The 21,843-nt window shown below is 61.4% G+C and overlaps 2 protein-coding genes across 5 annotated transcripts; one reads left to right on the top strand and one right to left on the bottom strand.

Moving 5' to 3' along the window:
* The first annotated feature begins 2,454 nt into the window (after nucleotides 1–2,454).
* POLD2 (DNA polymerase delta 2, accessory subunit) lies at nucleotides 2,455–10,252 on the top strand. 4 transcript variants are annotated; one of them, XM_047848997.1, is made up of 11 exons: nucleotides 2,455–2,598; nucleotides 4,117–4,389; nucleotides 6,968–7,089; nucleotides 7,266–7,389; nucleotides 7,670–7,784; nucleotides 7,942–8,140; nucleotides 8,354–8,434; nucleotides 8,597–8,754; nucleotides 8,974–9,101; nucleotides 9,528–9,629; nucleotides 9,991–10,252. In XM_047848997.1, exons 2-11 carry the CDS (start codon nucleotides 4,170–4,172, stop codon nucleotides 10,149–10,151), a joined length of 1,410 nt encoding a protein of 469 aa, XP_047704953.1. In that variant the 5' UTR covers nucleotides 2,455–2,598; nucleotides 4,117–4,169; the 3' UTR covers nucleotides 10,152–10,252. The 4 variants fall into 4 exon arrangements, with proteins under 4 accessions (XP_047704953.1, XP_047704950.1, XP_047704951.1 ...); XM_047848994.1 differs by lacking the exon at nucleotides 2,455–2,598 and adding an exon at nucleotides 2,932–3,014; XM_047848995.1 differs by lacking the exon at nucleotides 2,455–2,598 and adding an exon at nucleotides 3,022–3,251.
* A 53-nt stretch (nucleotides 10,253–10,305) lies between these two features.
* AEBP1 (AE binding protein 1) lies at nucleotides 10,306–20,289 on the bottom strand. The gene is made up of 21 exons (XM_047848992.1): nucleotides 19,841–20,289; nucleotides 17,896–18,240; nucleotides 17,317–17,376; nucleotides 17,119–17,190; nucleotides 16,818–16,952; nucleotides 16,652–16,729; nucleotides 15,951–16,028; nucleotides 15,393–15,476; nucleotides 15,230–15,283; nucleotides 14,475–14,584; nucleotides 14,256–14,395; nucleotides 13,940–14,024; nucleotides 13,698–13,842; nucleotides 13,509–13,594; nucleotides 13,103–13,226; nucleotides 12,664–12,860; nucleotides 12,362–12,541; nucleotides 11,841–12,192; nucleotides 11,618–11,757; nucleotides 11,384–11,483; nucleotides 10,306–11,167 (listed from the first exon to the last, which is right to left on the bottom strand). The coding sequence occupies exons 1-21, from the start codon at nucleotides 20,091–20,093 to the stop codon at nucleotides 10,533–10,535; spliced, it is 3,453 nt and encodes a 1,150-aa protein (XP_047704948.1). The 5' UTR covers nucleotides 20,094–20,289; the 3' UTR covers nucleotides 10,306–10,532.
* Between the last annotated feature and the right edge of the window lie 1,554 nt (nucleotides 20,290–21,843).

Genomic DNA, 21,843 nt, shown 5'->3' with positions numbered 1-21,843 from the left:
AAAAACAAGACAAACTAAAGACATAACTGGAAAGACATTCCATGTTCATGTATTAGAAGATTTCATATTGTTAAAGTGTATTACTCAAAGTGATCTACAGATTAAATGCAATCTTTATCAAAACCCCAATGATATTTTTTGCAGAAATGGAAAAACCCTTTCTGAGATCCATATGGAATCTCAAGGGACCCCAAATAGCCAAACAATCCTGAAAAAGAACACAGTGGGAGGACTCACACTCTCTGATTTCAAAGCCTACAACAAAGCTACAATAATCAAAACTGTGGTACTGGCATAAAGACAGACAGACCAGTGAAATAGCCCAGAAATAAACCTTTGGATGCGTGGCCAAATGATTTTTGACAAGGATGCCAAGACCATTCAATGAGAAGAGGACAGTGTTTTCAACACATGGCATTGGGAAAACTGGATATGTACATGCAAAAAGTGAAGTTGAACCCTTACCTAAAATCATATATAAAAATTAATCCTACACAGATCAAAGACGTAAGCCTAAGAGCTACAACTATAAAACTCTTAGAAGAAACCATAGGGGGAAAGCTTCATGACACTGGATTTGGCAATGACTTCTTGGCTATGACACCAAAGGCACAGGTTATAAAAAAAATAACAGAGTGCATACACTCAGTGTCACTAATCATTAGGGAAATGCAAATAAAAACCACACTGAGATTCAACCTCACACCCATTAGGATGGCTACCATCAAAAAACCAGAGGGGCACCTGTGTGGCTCAGCCGGTTAGGCGTCCAACTTCAGCTCAGGTCATGAATTCGCAGTTCATGGCTTCAAGCCCCACATCGGGCTCTGTGCTGACAGCTCAGAGCCTGGAGCCTGCTTCTGATTCTGTGTGTCCCTCTCTCTCTGCCTCTAAAAAAGGCTCATGCTCTGTCTCTCTCTGTCTCTAAAAAAAGATAAACATTTAAAAAATTTTAAAAAAAAAGGAGTTCGTGTTAAAAAACAAGAAAAGAACAAGTGTTGGCCAGGATGTGGAGAAACTGAAAAACCTTGTGTACTGTAGGTGGGAATGCACAGTGGTGCAACAGCTGTGGAAAACTGTGTGTGTGTGTAGGGGGAGGTCCTCAAAAAACTAAACATGGAAGGGGCGCCTGGGTGGTTCAGTTGGTTAAGCGACCGACTTCAGCTCAGGTCATGATCTCACAGCTTGTGAGTTTGGGCCCCGAGTCGGGCTCTGTGCTGACAGCTTGGAGCCTGAAGCCTGCTTTAAGATTCTTTGTCTCCCTCTCTCTCTGCCCCTCCCTCACTGATGCTTTGTTTCTCTCTTTAAAAAAAAAAAAAAAAAAAAAAAAAAAAAAAAATTAAACATAGAATTACCATTTGCTCCAGCAATTGCACTTGTAGGTAAGCAGCATTATTCATGGTAGTCACAAGATGAAAACGAGCCAAATGTCAATTGGCGAACTGAATGGATGCACAAAAGGTGGTTTGTACCCACAAAGTATTATTGGCCCATAAAAAAGAGGGAAATTCTGACACGTTACAAAATGGAGGTATCTTGAAGATGTACCCCTTAAATACATGATAAGCCAGATACAAATAGACAAATATTTATGATTCCACTTGTATGAGGTACCCTAGAAGAGGCTCATTCATAGAGACAGACAGCAAATTGGAATTAATGGAGATGGGGGGAGGGAGTGGGGGATTACTGTGTTACGGGGACAGAGATTCAGTTTGGGATAATGAAACGGATCCAGAGATGGGTGGTGGTGATGGCTGCACAACACTGTGAATATATTTAATGCCCCTGAACTAGACACTTCACAGCGGGTGAAACGGTATTTTTCCAGAATAAAAAACTGCACATAAAAACACGCGAGTGAACATCATAGAAGACCCCTACCCTGCACCGCAGGCGCAACCACCCAGCCCCGGCTTTCCGGGGACACTCTATCAGGCTCTGAGGGGCCCACTCCCAAAGGCGCAGCTTCTGTCGAGCCTTCAGCTCCCTGAGGCCTTTTATGTATCTACACATTTAAGAACATCTTTGGTCTCACGTCCAAAGAGCCCTATGTGGAGAGAACAAATCGGGGCTCGTTTTCTGTCGCAAAGTAAGAACTTAGCAATTGCCAGCCGTGGTCCAGCTGCCACGTGGCATCGGTGGGCCGCAGGTCTGCGCCCGAGCTCGGGGCAGCAAGGAGCACAATTCTCCAAACGTTTCACGGGTGCTGCACAAACGCGTCCCCACCGTCGGGAGCCCGCCCCAACCCCCACGACCGACGGCACCGGCCCTGGGCCCCCGCCGCCTTCCCCGGGCTGTGACAGCATGCGATGCAGCAGCAAGTGTGAGGGACCTCCTGCAGCCGGAGCTCTGGGGTGTCACCCGCCCTCACGACCCCCGTTGTCCTGGAGACCGGACCGGCACCGGAAGCGGCGCGCAGGGAATGACGCTCAGTGTGTGCGACCCGCCCCGCGGCTGCGCGTGCGAAGGAGGGAGCGAGCTCCGCGGCCAGGGCGCCCTGGCTCCGGGCATCCGTGCCGTGCGGGGGAGAGCACCCCGCAGCGGGCGCGGCGCCGGGACAGCCGAGGGCGGGTGCAGGATGAAGGAGAGTTCAGTGTACGCTGGGCCACGGCCTGTCCGCTTCCCTAACACTAACCCTAGCCCGAAGCGCTCCTTCTCTGTCCCGGACCGCAGTCCCCAGCTCTGCTCTCCGCCCGCGGACCTCAGGCACACCTCGGGACACGCGAACGCTCGGGTCTCGCAGCACCCATCGGCCCGCGTAGTCCGGGAAACGCGGGGCGCGACCAGAGGCGGGGCGCTCGCGGATTGGCAGGCCCCACGGTGATGGACGGAACGGGGGGGTTGGTGATTGGTAGAGGCGTCAGGGGCGGGGCGCGCGAGCCCAGGGAGGTGGGCGGGCCCCGAGGTGATAGACGGAGCGGGCAGCTTGGTGATTGGCTGGAGGCAGCACGCGGAGAGGGGCGGGGTGGTGCGCGCGGATTGGCGGGAGGTGGCCGGCAGCGCGCGGCTTGGTGAGTTAGGGCCCGCGTCCCCCGGCCCGCGTGGCGGCGGCGGCGGCGGCGGGGCCGGGGTTCCGAGTCCGCGCGTGGCGGAGGCTGGGCGGCCTCTCTCAGGGTCCCTGCTGCATTCGACAAGCTGAAGTTAGAGCGCGGGCCAGGACTTCTTCCAGGGCTGCGGCCCCGCTCAGCCGTTTGGGCCGGAAGTCAGTCCGATTCCGCCCCGGCCCAGAGCCGTGCGGTACAAGCAGGGTACGGGCACCTCGCGGTACCCGAAACCATGCACGAAAAAGGAGGGACCGAAGGCCGTCCCATGTGCTCTGTCCGACGGTTTGCACCGGCTCGTGGTTCAGAGCGCGGCTCGGTGCGGCCCGGGCTGCTGCCGGGAGGCGGGGTTGGGGCTCCGTGCGGTTTGGGCGTCCACGGGAGGCGGGGTCGGGGCTGCGTTCGGTTTGGGCGGCCGCCGGGAGGCGGGGTCGGGGCTCAGTAAACAGGAAAATGGGAGAAATAGAAGTGCCAAGGGACGGTTGCAGTTGGAGAGGGTGAAGCGTTAGCAAAGACAGGGAGAGCAGGGTATGGGGGAGCCAGCGAGTCTGCACCTGTAGGCAGTGGAGGGAGAAGAGCTGGGGCAGATGTCAGTAGAGACTTGGGGTTTTAGTCACTGAAACGGAGGGCCTTTTGAGCAAAGGAGTGACTGATTAATATTTTGTTTTGTTTAAAATAGGCTTATTATCTTATGGTAGACTTATATGATAATGAGACTGCCCTCATGCCCTGAGATGGGGCAGGTGCGGGGGAGCAAGATGGGGGTGGATGGCAGGTAGAATTGGGACACCCGCTAGTTGTCTAGGTGGAGGTGCGAGGCCAGCCGTGGATACCTGGGGCAGGTCTGGAGAGCTCTGGGTGGGCGAAGCATTTCCTAGCTCTCCTTTCTGGATGAGGATTCCAAGGCACACTTTGGTATCCAGCACAGCTGACTTCCAGGTGCCATGCTGAACCATGTGTGGGGAGAGCCGCAGCTCTCCCCTCCTCTCCCAGTGCCCATGGGTGCAGTGGAGACACACCAGGAAAGCCATGGATGGGCAGGGGTTGCAGGGACACGTCTGTGTGTTCACAGTGACTGCCTCCTCCTCGGCGTGAGCACCAGGTCTGGACGCATCCAGCGCAGCCATGTTCTCTGAGCAGGCTGCCCAGAGGGCCCATACTCTGCTCTCCCCGCCGTCAGCCAGCAATGCCACCTTTGCCCGCGTGCCTGTGTCCATGTACACCAACTCCTCGCAGCCCTTCCGGCTGGGGGAGCGCAGCTTCAGCCGGCAGTATGCCCACATTTATGCCACCCGCCTCATCCAAATGAGGCCCTTCCTGGTGAGCCGGGCCAAACAGCACTGGGGTAAGTGATGAATTCGGGGAAGTGCTTCCTCCCCACCAGCCCAGAGGGTCCCTGGAGTTTTCAGAAATGTCATATGAGGGACCTGGTAGAGCTGGAACCTTCTTCAATTTATCCCACTTCTCAGTTATCTTGGGAATGTAAACCTCTTTGTGCCTCAGTTTCTTCTTCAGGTAGTCATGAGGATTAGCTTAGGAATTGCTAGGTTTAGAGTGAGGTTTAATTCCGAGGCTGGGTGAGATGGGGCTGAGCTCTGGCGTAGCCGTGATGATTTCACTGGTGTAAGCGTACGTTTTTCCTTTTCTTGAGTTCAGATTGTGTGTCCATGCTGTGGCTAGCAAGGGGCTCAGTGTGGCAGGCCAGCCACCAGGCACTGGGAGCCAGGGTGTCCGTGAAGACACCCACCGCCTCTCTAGGGGGCTTCCTGTGTGCTCGCTGATGTCTGTCTGTCTGTCTGCTTCTCCTCTGCACCTTCCGTGTTGGTTGGGCATGAGTCTCCTGTCCCTGGGGCTCTCCTGTCTTTCCTAATCAAGGGGCCTGGGCAAGGCACATCTTTTCTTTTTTCCCCACTTCTTCTGTGCAGGACTCCCACCTTTGACTTTTGCTGCCTCACTCAATTCTTCTGTTTATAAGAGTGGCTTTCCATGTAGTTTTCAACTCCTCTGTTACGTTGTTAAACTGGAATGTTCATAGGTGGGACCGTGTCTTACTCATTTTCCTTGCCCCCAGCACTGGACTCGGTGGTCCCAGCTCTGGCTGCACACTGGAAGCAGCAGGAAGGCTGTGGGACAGAGGCGCCTGTCCCGTCCCACCCCACTGAGCCGACGGCATCGCCTTTGGTTTCACTATAGGCACGAGAACTAGACCATCACACCTGCCAGGGATGTTTTCTGTTGTCTCTGTTGCAGGCACGAGTGCTGTCACCTTTCCTCTCTTCACATGATGAGGGGCTCCTTCCTCTGGCTCCCAGTGGCCTTTTCCTCGCTTCCCTTGCAGCTTCCTCCATTCTCCTCGGTTTCTGTGTCACTGCTATCATTCTGGTACCACACCTGTCTTGCAGTCACCATTCCTGCTAACAAAGCTGCCCAGTGACAGAAAACAGCTGTCTTACTCTGCCCACAGATGGGTCAGTAGTTCAGACAGCGGCCGTGGTGAATGGGGCCTTGGCTGGGGTTGAAGCTGGCTTCTCCCAGAATGCATCCCTGCGCGTGGATTCCGCACGTTGCCAGGCTTTCCGACCAGACTTCAGCCTGTCCCGGGACTTGTCTGTCTCTCTTGAGCTTCCCGACCACACTGAACCCCTTCTCAGTGTTGGCATCGCTTCTGCCTGGCACGCTCTTTCCCCGTCTTCCCTCGTGACCTCAGCTTACTGTCCTGTGCTTTGAGAGGCCACAGCAGCCCTCAGGGCTTTCTTGTTCCCTTTGCCTTGGCTCCCGCTGGTTTGGAAGCTTGCGGAGGGTGAGGACAGGCCTTGGTGTTCACTCTTGGTGCTGGTGTCTGGCCCGATGCCCACACGCTGTCCAGCTGGACAGCTGTCCTGCCCTCGACACAGGGCTGTGTGGCTCTACCAGGTGCTCAGCTGCGCACGTTGGGCCCCAGCTGTGTACCCTTGGACGTGTCACTCAATCTCCCTGTGCCTCCGTTTCCTCAGCTGTATGTCGGGGCAGTAACATCTACTCCGGCGTGTTGTCAGTGTGGAGAAGTTCCACTCACTGCTCGGCACGGCCCCCCCAGGGCTGAGCGAGGGCCCTGCAGACAGGCTTTGGGGGTGTGTTTCCATGCCATTTCTGTCTGGTGCTGGCGCTCTCCTCTTGTTTTGAACTACCCACCTCCACTCCCTGGGATGTAGATCTGTGGAATGTTCTTGGTTACTCCAGGGCAGAAGGGGCTCAGGAAGAGGTTGGTCCAGCATACACAGGACCCCATCTGGTCCTGACAGCACTTCCCCAGGCTCAGGGTCTCTCTTGACAAACCCACAGGCCTCCTGGGACTTGCATTCCCTCTCTCCTGCCCGCGAGTCTGGCCGACTGCGCCTCTCTGATGTTTTTAGGGCAGGGCTGCACAGAGAGTTGGCATGCTTCCTCCTCAGAGCCAGTGTCACAGTTAGGTATAAATGATGTAAGACTGTTGGTTCCCTATTGCTTTTTGCTGCAGCAGATGACAAAGCCACAAACTGAGCAGCTTAGGACAACAGAAATGTGATCTCAGTTCTGGAGGCCAGGAGTGTGACATCAGGTGTTGGCAGGGTTGTGCCCTCCGGAGGCTCTTAGGGAGGACCCTTCCTTGCCTCTTCCAGTCCCTGGTGGCTGCCTGGGCCTCCCAGTCTCTGCCTCCGTCTTCATGGTGCCTCCTCTGCACGTCTGCCTTTCTTATAAGGACACGGGATCCAGGGACCTAACCATATCCCGGATCCTTCTGTCCCGGGGCCGAGTCTACTAGTTTTGGGGGTCCTTGCCCCCGAAGGTCTCTTTCTCCTCCAGAGCCCAGGCCCATGGGCTGCACGGCTCCGTGAGGCCTGTTGCAGTGCCCCAGGGTGGTCTGGGAGGGCTGCCTGGTCTGAGCTCATGCCCGTCACACTCAGGTGCTGGAGTCCAAATAAAGAAGCTGTGTGAGCTACAGCCCGGGGAGAAGTGCTGTGTGGTGGGGACCCTGTTCAAGGCCATGCCGCTCCAGCCATCCATCCTGCGGGAGATCAGCGAAGAGGTGAGCCAGCTGGCTGACGCATGCCTCCCCTGGGACATGTCCTGTGGGCGCCCGTGGGACCTCCTGCCATGGTCCCAGGGAATCGGGGGTCGGGGTCACCGTGCCATCTCACTTGTGGGGCGCAGGAGCCTTGGTGGCCTCCAGCCCCAAAACTACCTCCCGTCTCCGAATTCCAGCACAACCTACTCCCCCAGCCCCCACGGAGCAAATACATCCATCCGGACGACGAGCTGGTCTTGGAAGATGAACTGCAGCGCATCAAACTGGAAGGCACAATTGATGTGTGCAAGCTGGTCACAGGTAGGGGCAGGAGGGGTGGCCTGTGCACACAGGTGCTGGCACATCCCTGCCTCCCTGGAGTGCTGGGTTCAGGGTCAGACAGTGGGTGAGGCCTGAGGGGGGCGCCAGTGTTCCTGCCTCCACCCAGAGGCCGTGACCCCGGGAAGCACACTCCGTCCCAAGTCCTAGATGATCATTTGCCAGCGCGGCACAGGAGAACTGGACGGTTTTGCGTTGTGAGTGACTGGAAGGAAGCGGTTCTTGGGCTTCCCTCCTGGAGGCTAATAGCACTGCTCTGCAGGGACGGTCCTGGCCGTGCTCGGCTCCGTGAGAGACACTGGGAAGTTTCTGGTGGAGGACCACTGCTTTGCAGAGCTTGCTCCTCAGGAGCCCGCACCCTGCCTTGACACAGACAGGTGAGGAGCAGGTGCGCAGGGGCCCGGCCGGTGGTCCCGGGAAATCACAGGTGCCGGGCTGCATGTCCCCTGCTCACCCATGATGGCGGCCAGGGTGGGTGCAGAGCAGGGACACCTGCCGTCTGGGCACCCACGAGGACCCCGACTTCTCCCGCAGGTTTGTGCTGCTGGTGTCTGGCCTGGGCCTGGGTGGAGGTGGGGGCGAGAGCCTGCTGGGCACCCAGCTGCTGGTGGATGTGGTGACCGGGCAGCTGGGGGACGAGGGGGAGCAGTGCAGTGCCGCGCACGTGTCCCGGGTCATCTTGGCTGGGAACCTCCTGAGCCACAACACCCAGAGCAGAGACTCCATCAACAAGGTACAGTGCCTGCCTGCCTGCATTCAAGCTCCTCCTTTCCTCCTTCCCCCGGGAGAGTCGGGGTCCAGGGCCTCACATGTCTGGTGGGACGTGCCCTGCGGTGATGCCAGGACCTCTGCTCGGGGCCCACTCTGAGGGCAGGGGAGCCCGTGGTGCAGACCCTAACCACACCCAGCAGCGGGGGCCTCACAGCCTGTTGACTCGTATCCCCAGGCCAAGTACTTAACCAAGAAAACCCAGGCAGCCAGCGTGGAGGCCGTCAAGATGCTGGATGAGATCCTCCTGCAGCTGAGTGTGAGTGAGCTGGGGGCCAGGTGGGTGATGACATTGGGGTCTCTGAGGCTGCAGCTGGGCATCGGAAGGCGGGCCGGGGGAGGGGTGGTTGAGATCTGGAGGGGCCACATATGGAGGGCGCTGGGCCTTACAAAGCTCCCCTGACTCTCCCTATGCCTTCAGGCCTCGGTACCCGTGGATGTGATGCCAGGAGAATTTGACCCAACCAACTACACACTCCCCCAGCAGCCCCTGCACCCCTGCATGTTCCCGCTGGCCACTGCCTACTCAACCCTCCAGCTGGTCACCAACCCCTACCAGGCCACCATTGATGGAGTCAGGTAGCCACTTGTGGCCACACCCCAGCTGAGCACTGGCCTCTTGCCTCGGTGGCACTGGGAGGGGAGGGTTGGGTCCAGGGCTGCAGTTGGCCGGGACCTAGTGTCTTTGTCAAAGTTGGCCTGGGACAGCAGCCGTGAGAATGCAGGGGGAGCTCTGGGCCCTTTGGGGGTACAGCTGCTGGCCCCCAGGGTGGGGATCAGCTGAGCCTTGCCTTGCAGATTCCTAGGGACATCAGGACAGAATGTGAGCGACATTTTCCGGTACAGCAGCATGGAGGACCACCTGGAGATACTGGAGTGGACGCTGCGCATCCGTCACATCAGCCCCACAGCCCCCGACACGCTAGGTAATGGGGTCAAGGGCCAAGAGGGTCCCAATGAGGGGGCCTGTGTGCTTGGAGGGTGGGCGTCATTTGTACCCAGCAATCCTGCCTTGACCTATCTAAGGAAAAGTCCAGATGCTTGGCCCTCATTCCGGAAGGTACTCTGGAGCTTTCCCTCAGGGCTGAAGGCCACAGGGAGCATATCAGGAGTTTGGGCTGGTCAGAGCCTCGCACGCTGCCACAGGGCCGCCCAGGAGGGTGAAGGTGGCGGGCACGTTCACCTGTCCCCAGGCTCATGTGCCAATGTCTGGACCCTAGCAGGCAGGGCTGCTACCAGCATAGCCTGAGTGTGTGTGAGCGGGTGGGCTGTGGTGCTCGGTGAGGAGGACCCCACCCCGGCCGTGTGCGGTGCCGAGCCCAGAAGCCGCAACCACTGTGGGCCTTCCCCAGGTTGCTACCCCTTCTACAAGACAGACCCGTTCATCTTTCCCGAGTGTCCTCATGTCTACTTTTGTGGGAACACCCCCAGCTTTGGCTCTAAAATCTTCCGAGGTAAGTCCTTTCTTCTGGGGGCCTCAGGCCTGGGCTGTCATGAGAGGGCAGGGCTCACAGAAAAGGCCGCACTGGAGTCCCCAGGCCCCGTGGGGTTAGGCAGCCTGCCTGGTGGCCCGCTGGCTGAGTGGGGGCTGAAACGGCCCACACGTGTGCAGTGGTGTTCACGCTCACCCCGGTCAGCATGGCTTTAGCCTCTGACCGTCCTGCTGTCTTGGGCCCTTGCATCTGGCCAGAAGGAGCTTCCGAGGCCAGCACTCCCATGGTGCTGATGGGGAACTCCTGTTTGCTTCTGGTGACTTCCCTCGGAGGCCAGGCCCACCCAGAACCTGAGGGGGCGCCTCTGTGGCTTCTCTGCTAGGCCCAGAGGACCAGAGGGTGCTGCTGGTGGCTGTCCCTGACTTCAGCAGCACGCAGACCGCCTGTCTTGTGAATCTGCGCAGCCTGGCCTGCCAGCCCATCAGCTTCTCAGGCTTCGGAGCTGAGGAGGAGGACCTGGGGGGCCTGGGTCTGGACCCCTGACTCACAGAGACCCCGGCCACCCTTTCCCCACAGTGTTGGCACCACAGCAGGGGGTGCTTTGTAATAAAAGCCTGACCTTGTGCTGGCGTTGAGCTCCTGCAGACCTGATGTCTGGCCAACAATAACCCCCTCCTCCCCTCCCCACCAACACGTGTGCCGTGAGCTTGCTTTATTGGTGTGGTCGGGCAGGTGGCTGACAAGTGTGCCCCACCCCCCCGCCCCACCGTGCCTGTTGTGTCTGAGGCTGGCAGGCCGGGCAGGAGCACCTCGAAGACCTGGGCTCGGAGATCTCGTGCCCGACTGGGCCCCCTCCTGGCCAGGCCCACGCCGATGGCTGGGGCTCCTGTGGCGGCGAGGGCTTGGATGTGGGCCGACCTGTGCTCAGAAGTCCCCAAAGTTCACTGTGTAGGTCTCGGCTGTGGTGAATGGGAAATCTGGACCCATGACTGTCTCCTCCTCCTCCTCCAACTCGTCCACTTCCATCTCCTCCTGGGGCCCCAGCTCTGTCCCAAACTCCGTCACCACCTCCGTGTAGGTCTCCGTCTCCGTTTCCGCCTCCTCCCAGCCCACTGTGGTGGTCTCGGGTGGAAAGTGCCAGGGCCCCGGGCTGGAGCTGGGGGCAGGCGAAGGGCTGAAGGTGGGGGAGGGGGTGGGGGGCAGCGTGGTGACTGGTGTCGGCGCCGCGAGTGTGGTGGGGCCCGCCGTGGCGTTGAGGCGCCGTAGCCGCATCTGTTCGCGCATGCGCAGCCGGTACTGCAAGCGGCGGCGCTGCAGACGCCGCTGCTGGGGTGTCATGGGGCGCGATGGATCAATGTGTGGGATGGGCCGGTTCCCGTTCATGGCCATGATCTCCCGGATGCGCTTCCAGTTGGAGCGGGCCAGGATGAAGTTGCACTGGGTGGCCCCAATATCATAGTCCACGTTGCAGGTCTTGGCGCTCGGGGTGTAGCCCTCCGCGTGAGCCGTCACGCGGTACTCACCCGGATTCAGGATGCGCCAGTAATCGCCACCGCCCGCTGCACAGAGAGGACAGGTTCTGCTGCCCTGGACTCTCCCGTACCCCCAGCCTCCAGCCCTCCTCTCTGAGATGCCCCCGCCCCCCAAACTCCTGGCCCTCCCTGTGCCCAGGGTAGACCTTCCGGTGGGGACGCGGGGGATCAGGGCTCTGCCGGGCGTTGCCTTGCCACTGCCACACAGATCTGCTTGCCCGTACCCACATGCAGACAAGGTACCTGTCTTCACACCGTGGTTGATGCCACTCACGGAGATGGTGGCATTGGCGATGGGGATGCCCTGCTCGTCCGTCACAACGCCCTTGATGCCACGGTGAACCTGCAGGAGGAGGCAAGCGTGGACGTGCATGCCAAGGCCCCACGCATTCCAGCGGCTCCCCTGTCCGGTCCCTGCCCCTCTGGACAGGGCTCCCCCGCGATCCCCACCCAGCCCACATGCTGCCGCGCCCCCACCTGCTCCATGAAGGTGAGCAGGGCCTCTTTGTTGTTCTCCCACTCCCGGGGCAGCTCACTCTCATGAGGGAACTTGTCACAGCCCAGGTAGATGGAGAGCTCCAGGCAGTTGGTGTGCAGGTAGCTGAAGTCATTGATAGCTGTGCGGGGGGCAGACACGGAACCGCAGTCAGCCCTGTGCCTCGCCACGTCCCCCGCCTCGGCCCCTCCCAGGCTGACTTACTCCCAGACCGGGGGTTCCACTTGGCCCCGTTGACGATGCCCATGCCACTGGTGTAGTCCTGTGCCTGACAGCCTCCCCGGTAGGGCTCGGTCATGGTGAGGTGGGCAGAGGCATAGGAGATGGCCAGCCAGCGGAAGATGGCGTGGTCTGGGGTCTCCTGGGCCTCAGACACCTCATCCTCATCTTCTCCCCGGGCGGCTGCCATGGCCGCGGCCAGCAGTTGCTCTTGAGTGGGTGTTCGGGCCATGTCATAGGGGTAGGACACAAGCCGCTCCCCGCCGTTCAGGTTTGCCCCCAGCACGAAGGGGTTCTTTTCCATCCACGCAATGATAGCCCGGACCTCTGTGGATACCTGGGGGTGGCCAGGGCATGCGTCTGAGCTGTAGCCTCTATTACCCTCCCTGCCAGTACTCATGCCCCCTCTGTCCCCCCAGGCTTGTGCTGGCTCGGTCACCCACCAGCCCACCCCTCAAGTCCACAGCTCAGGACCCCAGGGTCCGGGCTGCTCCCCCAGGCCTTACCGTGGCGTCTGGGGAGAGGTAGCGTTCAGGAATGGGCAGGTTATTGTTGGGGACCCGGTAGGGGACCCATTTCCTCTCCTCTGCTCCCCAGAGCACAGAGTTGAGATCTGGGAAGTCTTCGTAGATGTCAAAGCCCTCCTCAGTCCACAGCCCCATCGCCCAGTTCCCAAACTCAGAGCCCTGGAGGAACCGGTGGGTGTGGTGTCATCCGGCTCCGCCCCAACTCTCCCACCCCGCCCCGCCTCGCTGCCCCACCCGCCCACACAGCTTCTGGCCCCCACCACCCCGCCCCACCCACCTACCATCTGTGCTGCCACCTCGTAGCCATCCGGGTTCAGTGAGGGTACCAGGTGGATGCGTGTGTCCTGCACCAGACTGCGCACACGGGGATTCCCGTCTCGGTACTCTCGGCAGAGGTACTGCATGAGGAGCAGCAGCAGCTCGCGGCCCAGCACCTCGTTGCCATGGATCCCGGCCGTGTATCTGAACTCGGGCTCCCCTGCAAGAGCAGGAGCCTCAGCAACCACCAGGCCTCCTGACGCCCCGGGGAATCTGAGGAAGGACCCAGACTGGCTCACTCCCAGTAGGATGGGGGCAGATGACGCTTGTTGGCCCTGGCAAGGCACACTGGGACCCCAGAGAGGCTCCAAAGACAGGCAGAGGCCCAGCTGCAGTGCCAGAGCCTCGCCTCGAATCCCTGCCAGGGAGGGCCAGGCCTCCAGGGGTCCACGGGGCCCTCACCCAGCTCGTGATCCCCAGGGTTGTCCGAGATCTCCATGGCATAGATCTTGAGCCCGCGTGAGCTCTTCCCCAAGCTGTATGTGCGGGTGATAGTGGGGCACTCCTCGTTCACCACCTTCATCAGCTGGGCTCGGGAGAGAACACGGAGTTACGAAGCCCCCCACCCACCTCCCATGGAAGCGGTCCAGGCTGCGGGGAGGGCCAGGCCTCTCCACCGTCCTGGTCTGCACAGTGGGGAAAGCCTCTGTGGTAGGAGTGGGCCCTGAAGGCAACCCCAGCCCCTCTCCAGTCCTAGTGCCAGAGGGAGGGGCCCCCAGCTGAGCACTGGCTGGCGGCCCTCTCAGGGGGGCATGTCTGGGATGGGAGCACTGGACACAAGCTCTGAGCCAGGGAACAAGCACCCCACCTGCCGCATGTCCTTGTAGCTGTGGTGCCGGAAGTCCAGGTTGTCAGTGGTCACGACCTCATTCTGTGTATAGTAGCTGTGGACAGCTGCGGGGGAGATGAGGGGGACAGGCAGGGCCCTGAGCTGTGCCAGCCAGCCCCCAGGTGGCCCCAGCCACCCCTCTGAGCCCTGCCGGCCCCCTGCACTCACGGGACATAGGACACCCCAGCACCTCCAGGCGCATGCACAGGCTGCCGTTCCAGGTGAGTGGGTAGACGCGGATGAAGCGGGCCACCACCGGCTCTGGGAGCTCGCTCAGCACAGGTGTGTCCTTGTCCACGTTCCCATGGAAGGTCTGGGGAGAGGCTGACCTCAGAGTAGCCCCCCACCCCTGCCAAGAGCCCACCCTCAGCCCAGATGGTGGGCGCAGAGCTGACAGCTTGAGTGCGCACCATTTCTTCATAGCCGTTGGTGTACATCGTCCACGTCTGGCTGTCGTTGCTGAAGCCCACGAAGAAGGACGTCACAAAGTCGTCACTGGGGAGCAGATGGCGGTCAGAGCAAGGCTGCCTTCCCTGCCCCAGGTCCCGGGCACTCAGGAGCCGAAGCCCCTTCTTCCGGACCTGAGAACTTAAGAGCTAGCAGGGCTGTATGGTGCTTGAGCTGGCCCTGGGAGTGGCTCCCCTGCCCACTATGTGCCACGGAGGGGTGATTGGGGACAGGGCCCCTAAATGGCCCCCTGGAATGTCCCATCCACCCCTCACGTACTGGATGCTGGAGTCACGGCCCTGGGTGATGACACCTGTGAACTTGGTGGTCCTTCTGGTGTCCACCTCGATCCACTGGGTCTGAGCGTCATCCTCAGCACACCACGCCCCGTCATAGTAATCGTCCTCGGTGGCACCGGCCTGTTGGGGGCAGTGGGGAGAATAAGCGGTTGCAAGAGCCCCGTGCTCAGCCGCAAGATGGGCCCATCCCAACACCCACCTGAATGTTGAGCCGGCCGCGCTGGGCCCCCAGGCCGTGGCGCAGCATGGAGGAGGCCCGGATCTGGTTGTCCTCAATGCGATGGGACTCCATCCCGATGGGGGGACACTCTGGGGACATAGCACCCGAAGAATGGTGGCCCACTGGCTTGGTCACTCCCTCCACCAAACCCAGAACAAGGAGCCCAGAGCCCACCCCCCCTTACATCAGGAGACGCCAGTCAGGGCGGCTCCACCTCAACATGTGCTTCCCCTGCTGGGACTCGGCTTCCTCATCTGGAGCGTGGGCAGATGATGCCAGCTCCAAAGGGCCAGGGGCTCACATGAAACCACAGGCAACAGCCACCCCAGAGCTCAGCCACTCACAGGCATCATCCATATCAGGACCTTGTGCTGTGAGTTGTCCCCTAGGCTTCATCCCAGGGCAGAGACACTCCAGCACCTCTCCCTCCCTTCTGGGCCCCAAGAATTTAAGAGCAAGGAAGAGTTCTGGAGACCTGAAGCACTACCAGGAAATCCAGGTTTGCGACCTACATGTGACTTTGGGTCTTTTGCCCCCACCTCCTTTACCCTGCTGCCGCTGTGGGGACCCCAGCCCCCATACCCACCTCTCAGCACCCTCACACAGCCCCAGCTGCCCCACATACCCTCCAGTCCACACACCCATCTGCAGCCCCCTCCACACCCCAGCCCCCAACCCCCACTCATTCCCCAGCCCCCCCACACCCATCTGCAGCCTCTGGGCCCCTCACTCACTGACTCTTTCTGTTGGAGCCCACTCTTCCTCCAGCTCCTCACCCTTCCGGGGTCCTGGAGGCAACAAAGGGAGGAAGTGGGGCAGAGGGTCCTGGAGCCTCAGGAATCCACTTGCTCTCCCATAGGGATCCCAGCTGTATGGGTCCAGCCCCCGGGCACACACCTTTGTGGTCTTTGCCCTTCTCCATGGCCCATTTGTCATCTGTCTCCTCCTCCTTGGGGCCACCTCCCTCCTTTTTGGGTTTCTCTGAATGGTGGAAGGTGGAAGAAGCCTGTCATCTTAGCCCCGGGCTTCAGGGGGCATGGATGTGGGGCTGAGGGCAGGGGGCTGGAGTCAGACCTGCACTGGGGGCAGGGAGCTGGAGTGGGGGCCAGGCCTGCACCGGGGGCAGGGGGCTGGGGTGGGGGGCAGGCCTGCACCGGGGGCAGGGGGCAGGCGTGGGGGGCAGGCCTGCACTGGGGGCAGGGGGCAGGCGTGGGGGGCACTCCTACACCGGGGGCAGGGAGCTGGGGTGGGGGCCAGGCCTGCACCGGGGGCAGGGGGCTGGGGTGGGGGGCAGGCCTGCACCGGGGGCAGGGGGCAGGCGTGGGGGGCAGGCCTGCACTGGGGGCAGGGGGCAGGCGTGGGGGGCACTCCTACACCGGGGGCAGGGGGCTGGCGTGGGGGGCAGGCCTGCACTGGGCGTTGGGCTGGCGGTGGGAACAGCTTGTTTCCACTCACTCAGCTTCTCTTTCTCTTCATCTGTGTCCAGCTCATTGTCGGGTTTCCTGGGTCTGGGAGGCCCGAAGTAATAGTCCACTGTGGGGAGGGAGAGCCTTGCTGAGGTGGCCCAGATGCTGCCCCAGGGTCCCCACTGTGAGCCAGAGACTGGACAGGACTGAGGGCGAGGTGAGGAAGTGGGATCGGGGTGGGCCTTTAGACAGAGATGAGGAGGGAGGGGCTCCTGAGGGGAGGCCAGCTAGTCACAGACAGAATGGGCAAGACCCTGGGACGTCACCAGCCTGGCCTGGGAGGGCCTGGCCTGGGGAAAGGCAGGCCAGGCTGGGCAGGGGGTGGGACACACGCAGGATGGGCCTCAAGTAACACCTGACACCTGTGGCCAGGAAGGGGCAGACTTGAGTGAGAGCTGAGCTGGGGCCAAGAGATTGCTGGGGACCTGGGGGCAGGTCAAGGGCGGGGACCGACTCAGGCCCCCATAGAAGGGGATGCAGGAGGGAGAGAAAAGCGCTGGCCTCAGCCCACAGGATGGGAGCAGAGGACAGAGAGGGAAACCCCAGGGGGCCAGGAGGCACCAGCCCAAGGGAGGAGAGCAGACTGGGCTGCGAGCCCAAGTGGGCATGGAGGGGAGGGGTGGCAGGGCATTGGGGATGCATCTCCCACTGAGCTACTGGAACCAGGGGTGTGGCAGGCAGGGCACTCACTGTCATCATAGTGGGGGATCACGTAACCGTCCCCATAGTCAGGAGGCAGCAGGGGCGGCAGAGGCTTCAGAGGAGGCTCTGTGGAGGTGGGAGGCAGGGGTGGGTCCGGAGCCCTCTCCCTCTGTGCCTGGCACCCTTCCCTCCCCCCCGGCTGCCCCCATCCTACCGATCCTCTCCGTGGGGGCCTCGAGCCCCGGCCCAGCTGGCTCAGCCTTCTCCTCAGGGCGCTCAGGCCAGAGCCGCTCGGGCCTCCTCCTGCTTGGGGGTGGCCGGGGCTGCTTCTGGCGCCGGATGTACTCAACTGAGGGGGAGGGTGGGCTCTGAGCCAGTCCAACTCCCCCCCCCCCCCCCCCACCGCCCCAGACAGCAGTGGGGCCGGGAGGGCAGGGCCCCAGGTGAACCGACCACCAGTGGGTCCCCAGGCCAGGGGTCACAGTCCAGATGGGGGCAGAAGGGGGCCTACTCACAATCCTCATAGTCCTCCCTCTCTATCTGGTCGTTGTAGTCCAATGTGGGCGGCTCGGTCTCCTCCTCCGGCTCTGTGGGAAATGCTCGTGGGTGCCTTGTTGAAGACACTCACAGATGCCCCTGCCTGGGCCCATCCTGGAAACCCAGCTGGCCAAGGCAATCGGTCCCTCAGAGCCAATTGAGTATCTCCCACTCACCAGACTGGCGATCCAAATCCGTTTCTCCCGGACCCGGCCAAGGACTTGGGAGGGCCCCTTCTGCAACAGAAACCCCAGAGGCAGGTGGATGGGAAGCCTGCCCTGAGCCCTCACTGTGCATGGAGCCAGACCTGGGTCCTGCCGACAGTGCCCGATGCCTGACATGGCTCCCAGGAGGCCTGGGCCGCTCTGGATTTGGCCACCCTGATGGCGCCCCCACAGCCAGAGAGCTGGAGGGCTTTCCAGGAAGCCCAGGCCCTGCTGTCTGGTCCAACAGCCATGCAGGAGGATGGCTCCGGTGGGGCTCAGGGGACAGATCCCAGGACAGTAGATGGCAAAGCCCGGCCATGAGGCTGCCAAGCACCCCCTACTGGGCCGGGGTGAGGGGTGACCGCTGCACCGAGGGGGCTCCCACCCAATTGCTACGTTCATGACAATGACGAGGCTCCAGAGCCCACCCTGTCCAAGCGGCCCTTGGGATCTGCAGGAAGCCGAGCCCAGGGACCCCCCCCCCCCGCCCCACCTCCCAGTAGCCTGGGAGGTCAAAGCCCCACAACCCCAGGAGGGGCCTGCACACACCTCCCTCCTGGGGCAGCATCTCAGGGCTGGAGCTGGGAGGCAGGGGCAATGGCCACCATGGGGTTTCTTCTGAGGGGGTCAGGGTGGGGGGCCTCTTCCCGGCCAAGGGCTTCTTGGTGGCCTTGGGTGGCTTCTCCTTGGGCTTCTTGGTGGCCTTGGGTGGCTTCTCCTTGGGCTTCTTGGTGGCCTTGGGTGGCTTCTCCTTGGGTTTCTTGGTGGCCTTGGGTGGCTTCTCCTTGGGCTTCTTGGGTGGCCTGAGGGGCCCCTCCAGGGGCTGCTTGGTCGACTTGGGGCCTTTGGCTTTTTTCCCTTTCTTCCCTTTGTCTTTGGCCTTTTCCAGAGGTGCTGTCGTAAATGCAGATTGAGGTCAAATCAATGGAGTCCTCACTCTATGCCCCACATGGCTGCCCCAAGGTGCCCACAACCTGCGCACATGGCCTCCTTTGGTCCTGGTTCTTGGACTGGGAAACTGAGAGGTTAAGTCACTTGGCCTCATGGAGGAGCTGGGATTGGAACCCATGCCTAACGTCCGCAAGTCTCTGCTGCCAACACCGTATCTTGGCCCAGGACACAGGCCCTCACCCTCCCACCTGCCAAACTCAACAGAGGACCCTCATCATCCTCTTCTCCCCCACATGTCCAGTCAGCTGGTCAGGGAGCGTTACACTGTGCCGGGCACGGAAGGGGCAGAGACGTGACTCAGCCACCCAGGCCTCGGGGGTGGCCCGGCCTAAAGGGGGAGGAGGTCTCATCCCCACCAGCTGTCACACGCACTGGAAGACATGGGTCTGGAGCCTCCCTGAAGCTCCCTGCAGGGTCAAGAAAAGCTTCAGAGAAAAGGGCCACTCATGTCCCTTCAAGAAGTAAGAGGTCTGGGGTAGGTAGGGGGTCCTGGGGCCACACAGAGGACGGAGGGACTGGCAGGCACTGTAGCTGCTCACCCATCTCAGAGTCTGTGGAGGAAGTGGGAGCAGGGCAGGGGGCTGTCTGTGGGAATCCCCCAGCCCCCCAGTAAATGCTGTGCAGGACTTAATGGGGGACAGTGGCCACAAGGCCTAAACCACAGAAACATTTACAAAACGCAGTCAGGAGAAACGGGGCCGCCACAGTGGCATCCAAGAGGCCAGGACAGTGAGTCTGGAATGTGAAGTAGAGGTGGGGGGAGGCCATGTCCTAGGACCCGCCCCCCAAGGGGAGGGGAAGGAGCCAGGAAAGATCTAGAAGGAGACCCAGGGGAGGGGCAGCTGACCTCGGGAATGATGGACGGTACCCTCGAGTCTTCTGGGAGAGGGAGATCAACAGGACCCTTGCCCCCCCCAGAAAGCCACCATAAACAGCTGAGATTTATTGACAGTGGATTATGTAAGAGGGCCCTGGGCTGGCCGCCCCGGTAATACACTACCTCGTCTAAGTCACATGGCCACGGAAACCACTCTGCCCGCTGCTCCCGGCTGCCTTGTGGGGAGGGGTCTTCATAGCCCCTCACCTGCCTCTGTGTTCCTGGAAGGGGAGGCCTCCCAAGGAAAGTCTGAGGCTGGGACTGGTGGAGGCGCGGGCATGGCCAGGGTGTGCCACAAACAGGCCCGCCTAGGGCATTAGGGCAGTTCACAGGACAGGTCTGGGGAGGGGGCAGCAGTGTCCCCAGGGGGCTCAATCCTCGCCCCTCTGGGGGCTGGCGGTGTGAGACCCCGACGACCCAAACCACTGGGCAGCAGAGCTGCGGGAGGTGCCTCCATGCGCAAAGGGCCACAAGCCAGCACTGACCTCTGCCTGGCACCGGGTCCCGCCAGACATCTGGGCTCTCTCCTGCCTTCCAGAGCCCTTGCTCACGCCGGGCAGGCTGGACAGCTGCCAAAGCCCTGCCATTCTCACCTGAGGTGCAGGGCGCCCCAAGGCCCCCCATCACTCTGTGGGCCTCCCCCAGGCGTGCCCCTAGGGGTCTTACCCTCTTTGGCCGCCCCCGGAGGCTCCCCCGGCTTGCCCCCCGACTGGGCTTTGCGGACGCGCGGGGTGGGCTCCGGGGGCGGTGGGGCCTCCATGTCGTCCTCCCGGGTCTCGGCCTCCAGCTCCGACAGGAAGCCCTCGAGGAACTCCTCGATCTCGTCGTCGGTCAGCACCGTCTGCGGGCGCCCCCCGGGGCACAGCGCCAGCAGCGCCAGGAGGCAGCCGAGGAGGGGCGCCCCGCGCACAGCCGCCATGGCCGGGGCTCGCGTGGGGCCGGGGGCGCGGGGGACTCCGGGGTGGTCGGGGGCCTCCAAGGAACTGCCGGCGGCTGGGAGCTCCGGCCCCGCGTGGCGCGCTCCCGCGCGGACCGCCTCTCCAAAGCTCCAGTGGCGGCCGGGGCTTCCGGAGCCGGCTCCCCCCACCCCTGGGGAAGGAGGAGGAGGAGGAGGAGCCGGGCGTGTACTGAGGGGCTGCGGAGGAGGGCGGGGGGGGGGGGGGGGTGTGGCGGCGAGCTGTCCCGGCGCCGCGCGCCTGGCACTTTCCGAAGCGGTAACTGGGACCGCCTCCGTCAGGGGCCTGAGGCCTGCGCCTAGGAAGGAGGGCCTGGGGTGGGGGTGGGGGGCGGTGGAGGGAGGTCCCGAGGGCGCAGGTCCGAGGGGTCCGATGCCCGCCCCTCACCCCCGCCCTCGCCAGAACCGTCTGGGACCTGGAGGCGAGGAACCGGCACCCGGCCCGCCCGGAGGGGTCCGGAGCCCTGACGGCAGAGCCCAGCCGCGGCGTCTGGCCTCCGAGATCCTCCACACACACACAACCCCCGCCCCCCCGCCCCAATCTCAGGGCGAGCCCACCCTTCCCTCTCTCTGGAGGCTTGGCCTGCAGCTCTGCCAACTGTCACAGCTTTCTTTCAGACGGCTAACTTCCCGGGTGCATGGGCCCTGTGCTGGTTCTCGGGGAAGGATGGCGCTTCGGGGCCTCACTCTGGTGGGAGGCAGGTGCAGACGTGCCCTGGGTGCCCTCCAACTGCTTTGCTGGGGTAGGGGCTCTCCAGGCAACGCCCCTCCCCCAGCTCCTGGCCCAGGAGGGCAAATTTGAGAGGGGGCAGAGTCCTTTCCATTTTATTAAAGTGTGTGTATAATTCCCAGGAATGGGGCTCAGCAGTCCCACAGTGATTTCCATACAAGGTCAAGGGTTTCTTGCCCACGCCTACTTCCTGATGGCCTGGGGATCACTTAGGTCCCAGCAGTCCACTTATCTGGCCTCTCCTGAAAATGGTGCAGCTGCAGGTTAAGCCAGATCAGATTGAGGGATGATTTTAGGGGCAGTGCCTGTGAACCCAGCTCCATGTGGAAGATGTGGGGGCCACGAAGGCAAAGTGAACCAGATTCCACCCCTGAGGAGCCAGCTGGGAGAGAAGACATGTGCCTTCAACCCAATCCAACCCAAGCTGTGTGCTGGGATATGCCGTGGGAACAGTCCCTCGGCACTGATGGGGGAGCACTAATGGCCCTGGTTGGGTCCCCCCCCAACCACTTTTACTGTTTCTTGCAGTGAGCACTGCCTCACCTCTGGACACACATTGCTTCCCCAGCAGCTCAGATCCCAGTGAGGACAAACAGCCGTTCCCCTCGCTCCTCCTACCAGAACTGCTTTTTAAACTCTATCCAGTGGCTCCAGCCACCGCATGGACCTGGGGGCACATATACTGGGCAGAGAATGTCAGGACCAGCCCAGGTCATCTGCATGGCTGCCAGCAAAGTTCAGAAATCCCACAGTAGATCGTGTCTGTCATGGGTGCAGGCACAGGAAATCATCACATGGCGGGCCTGGTGTTTCCATAGCCTTCTAGAAGGGCAGATGTTGGCTGGCGCCAAACGGGCATCCACCTGCGGCCAGAGCTCCCAGGGCAGAAGACATGCGGAAGCCAGAAGATGCACGCCTGGACTCCATGGTCAAGTCTAGCAGCAGAGCCCTGAGCCACGGTGGTCTGTGAGGGTTTGACCTGGT

Source organism: Prionailurus viverrinus, chromosome A2 (genome assembly GCF_022837055.1).
Source record: "Prionailurus viverrinus isolate Anna chromosome A2, UM_Priviv_1.0, whole genome shotgun sequence".
Lineage (NCBI taxonomy): Eukaryota > Metazoa > Chordata > Mammalia > Carnivora > Felidae > Prionailurus > Prionailurus viverrinus.
The sequence above is the reverse complement of the archived record's forward strand: the minus strand, read 5'-3'. Positions and strand labels throughout refer to the sequence as shown.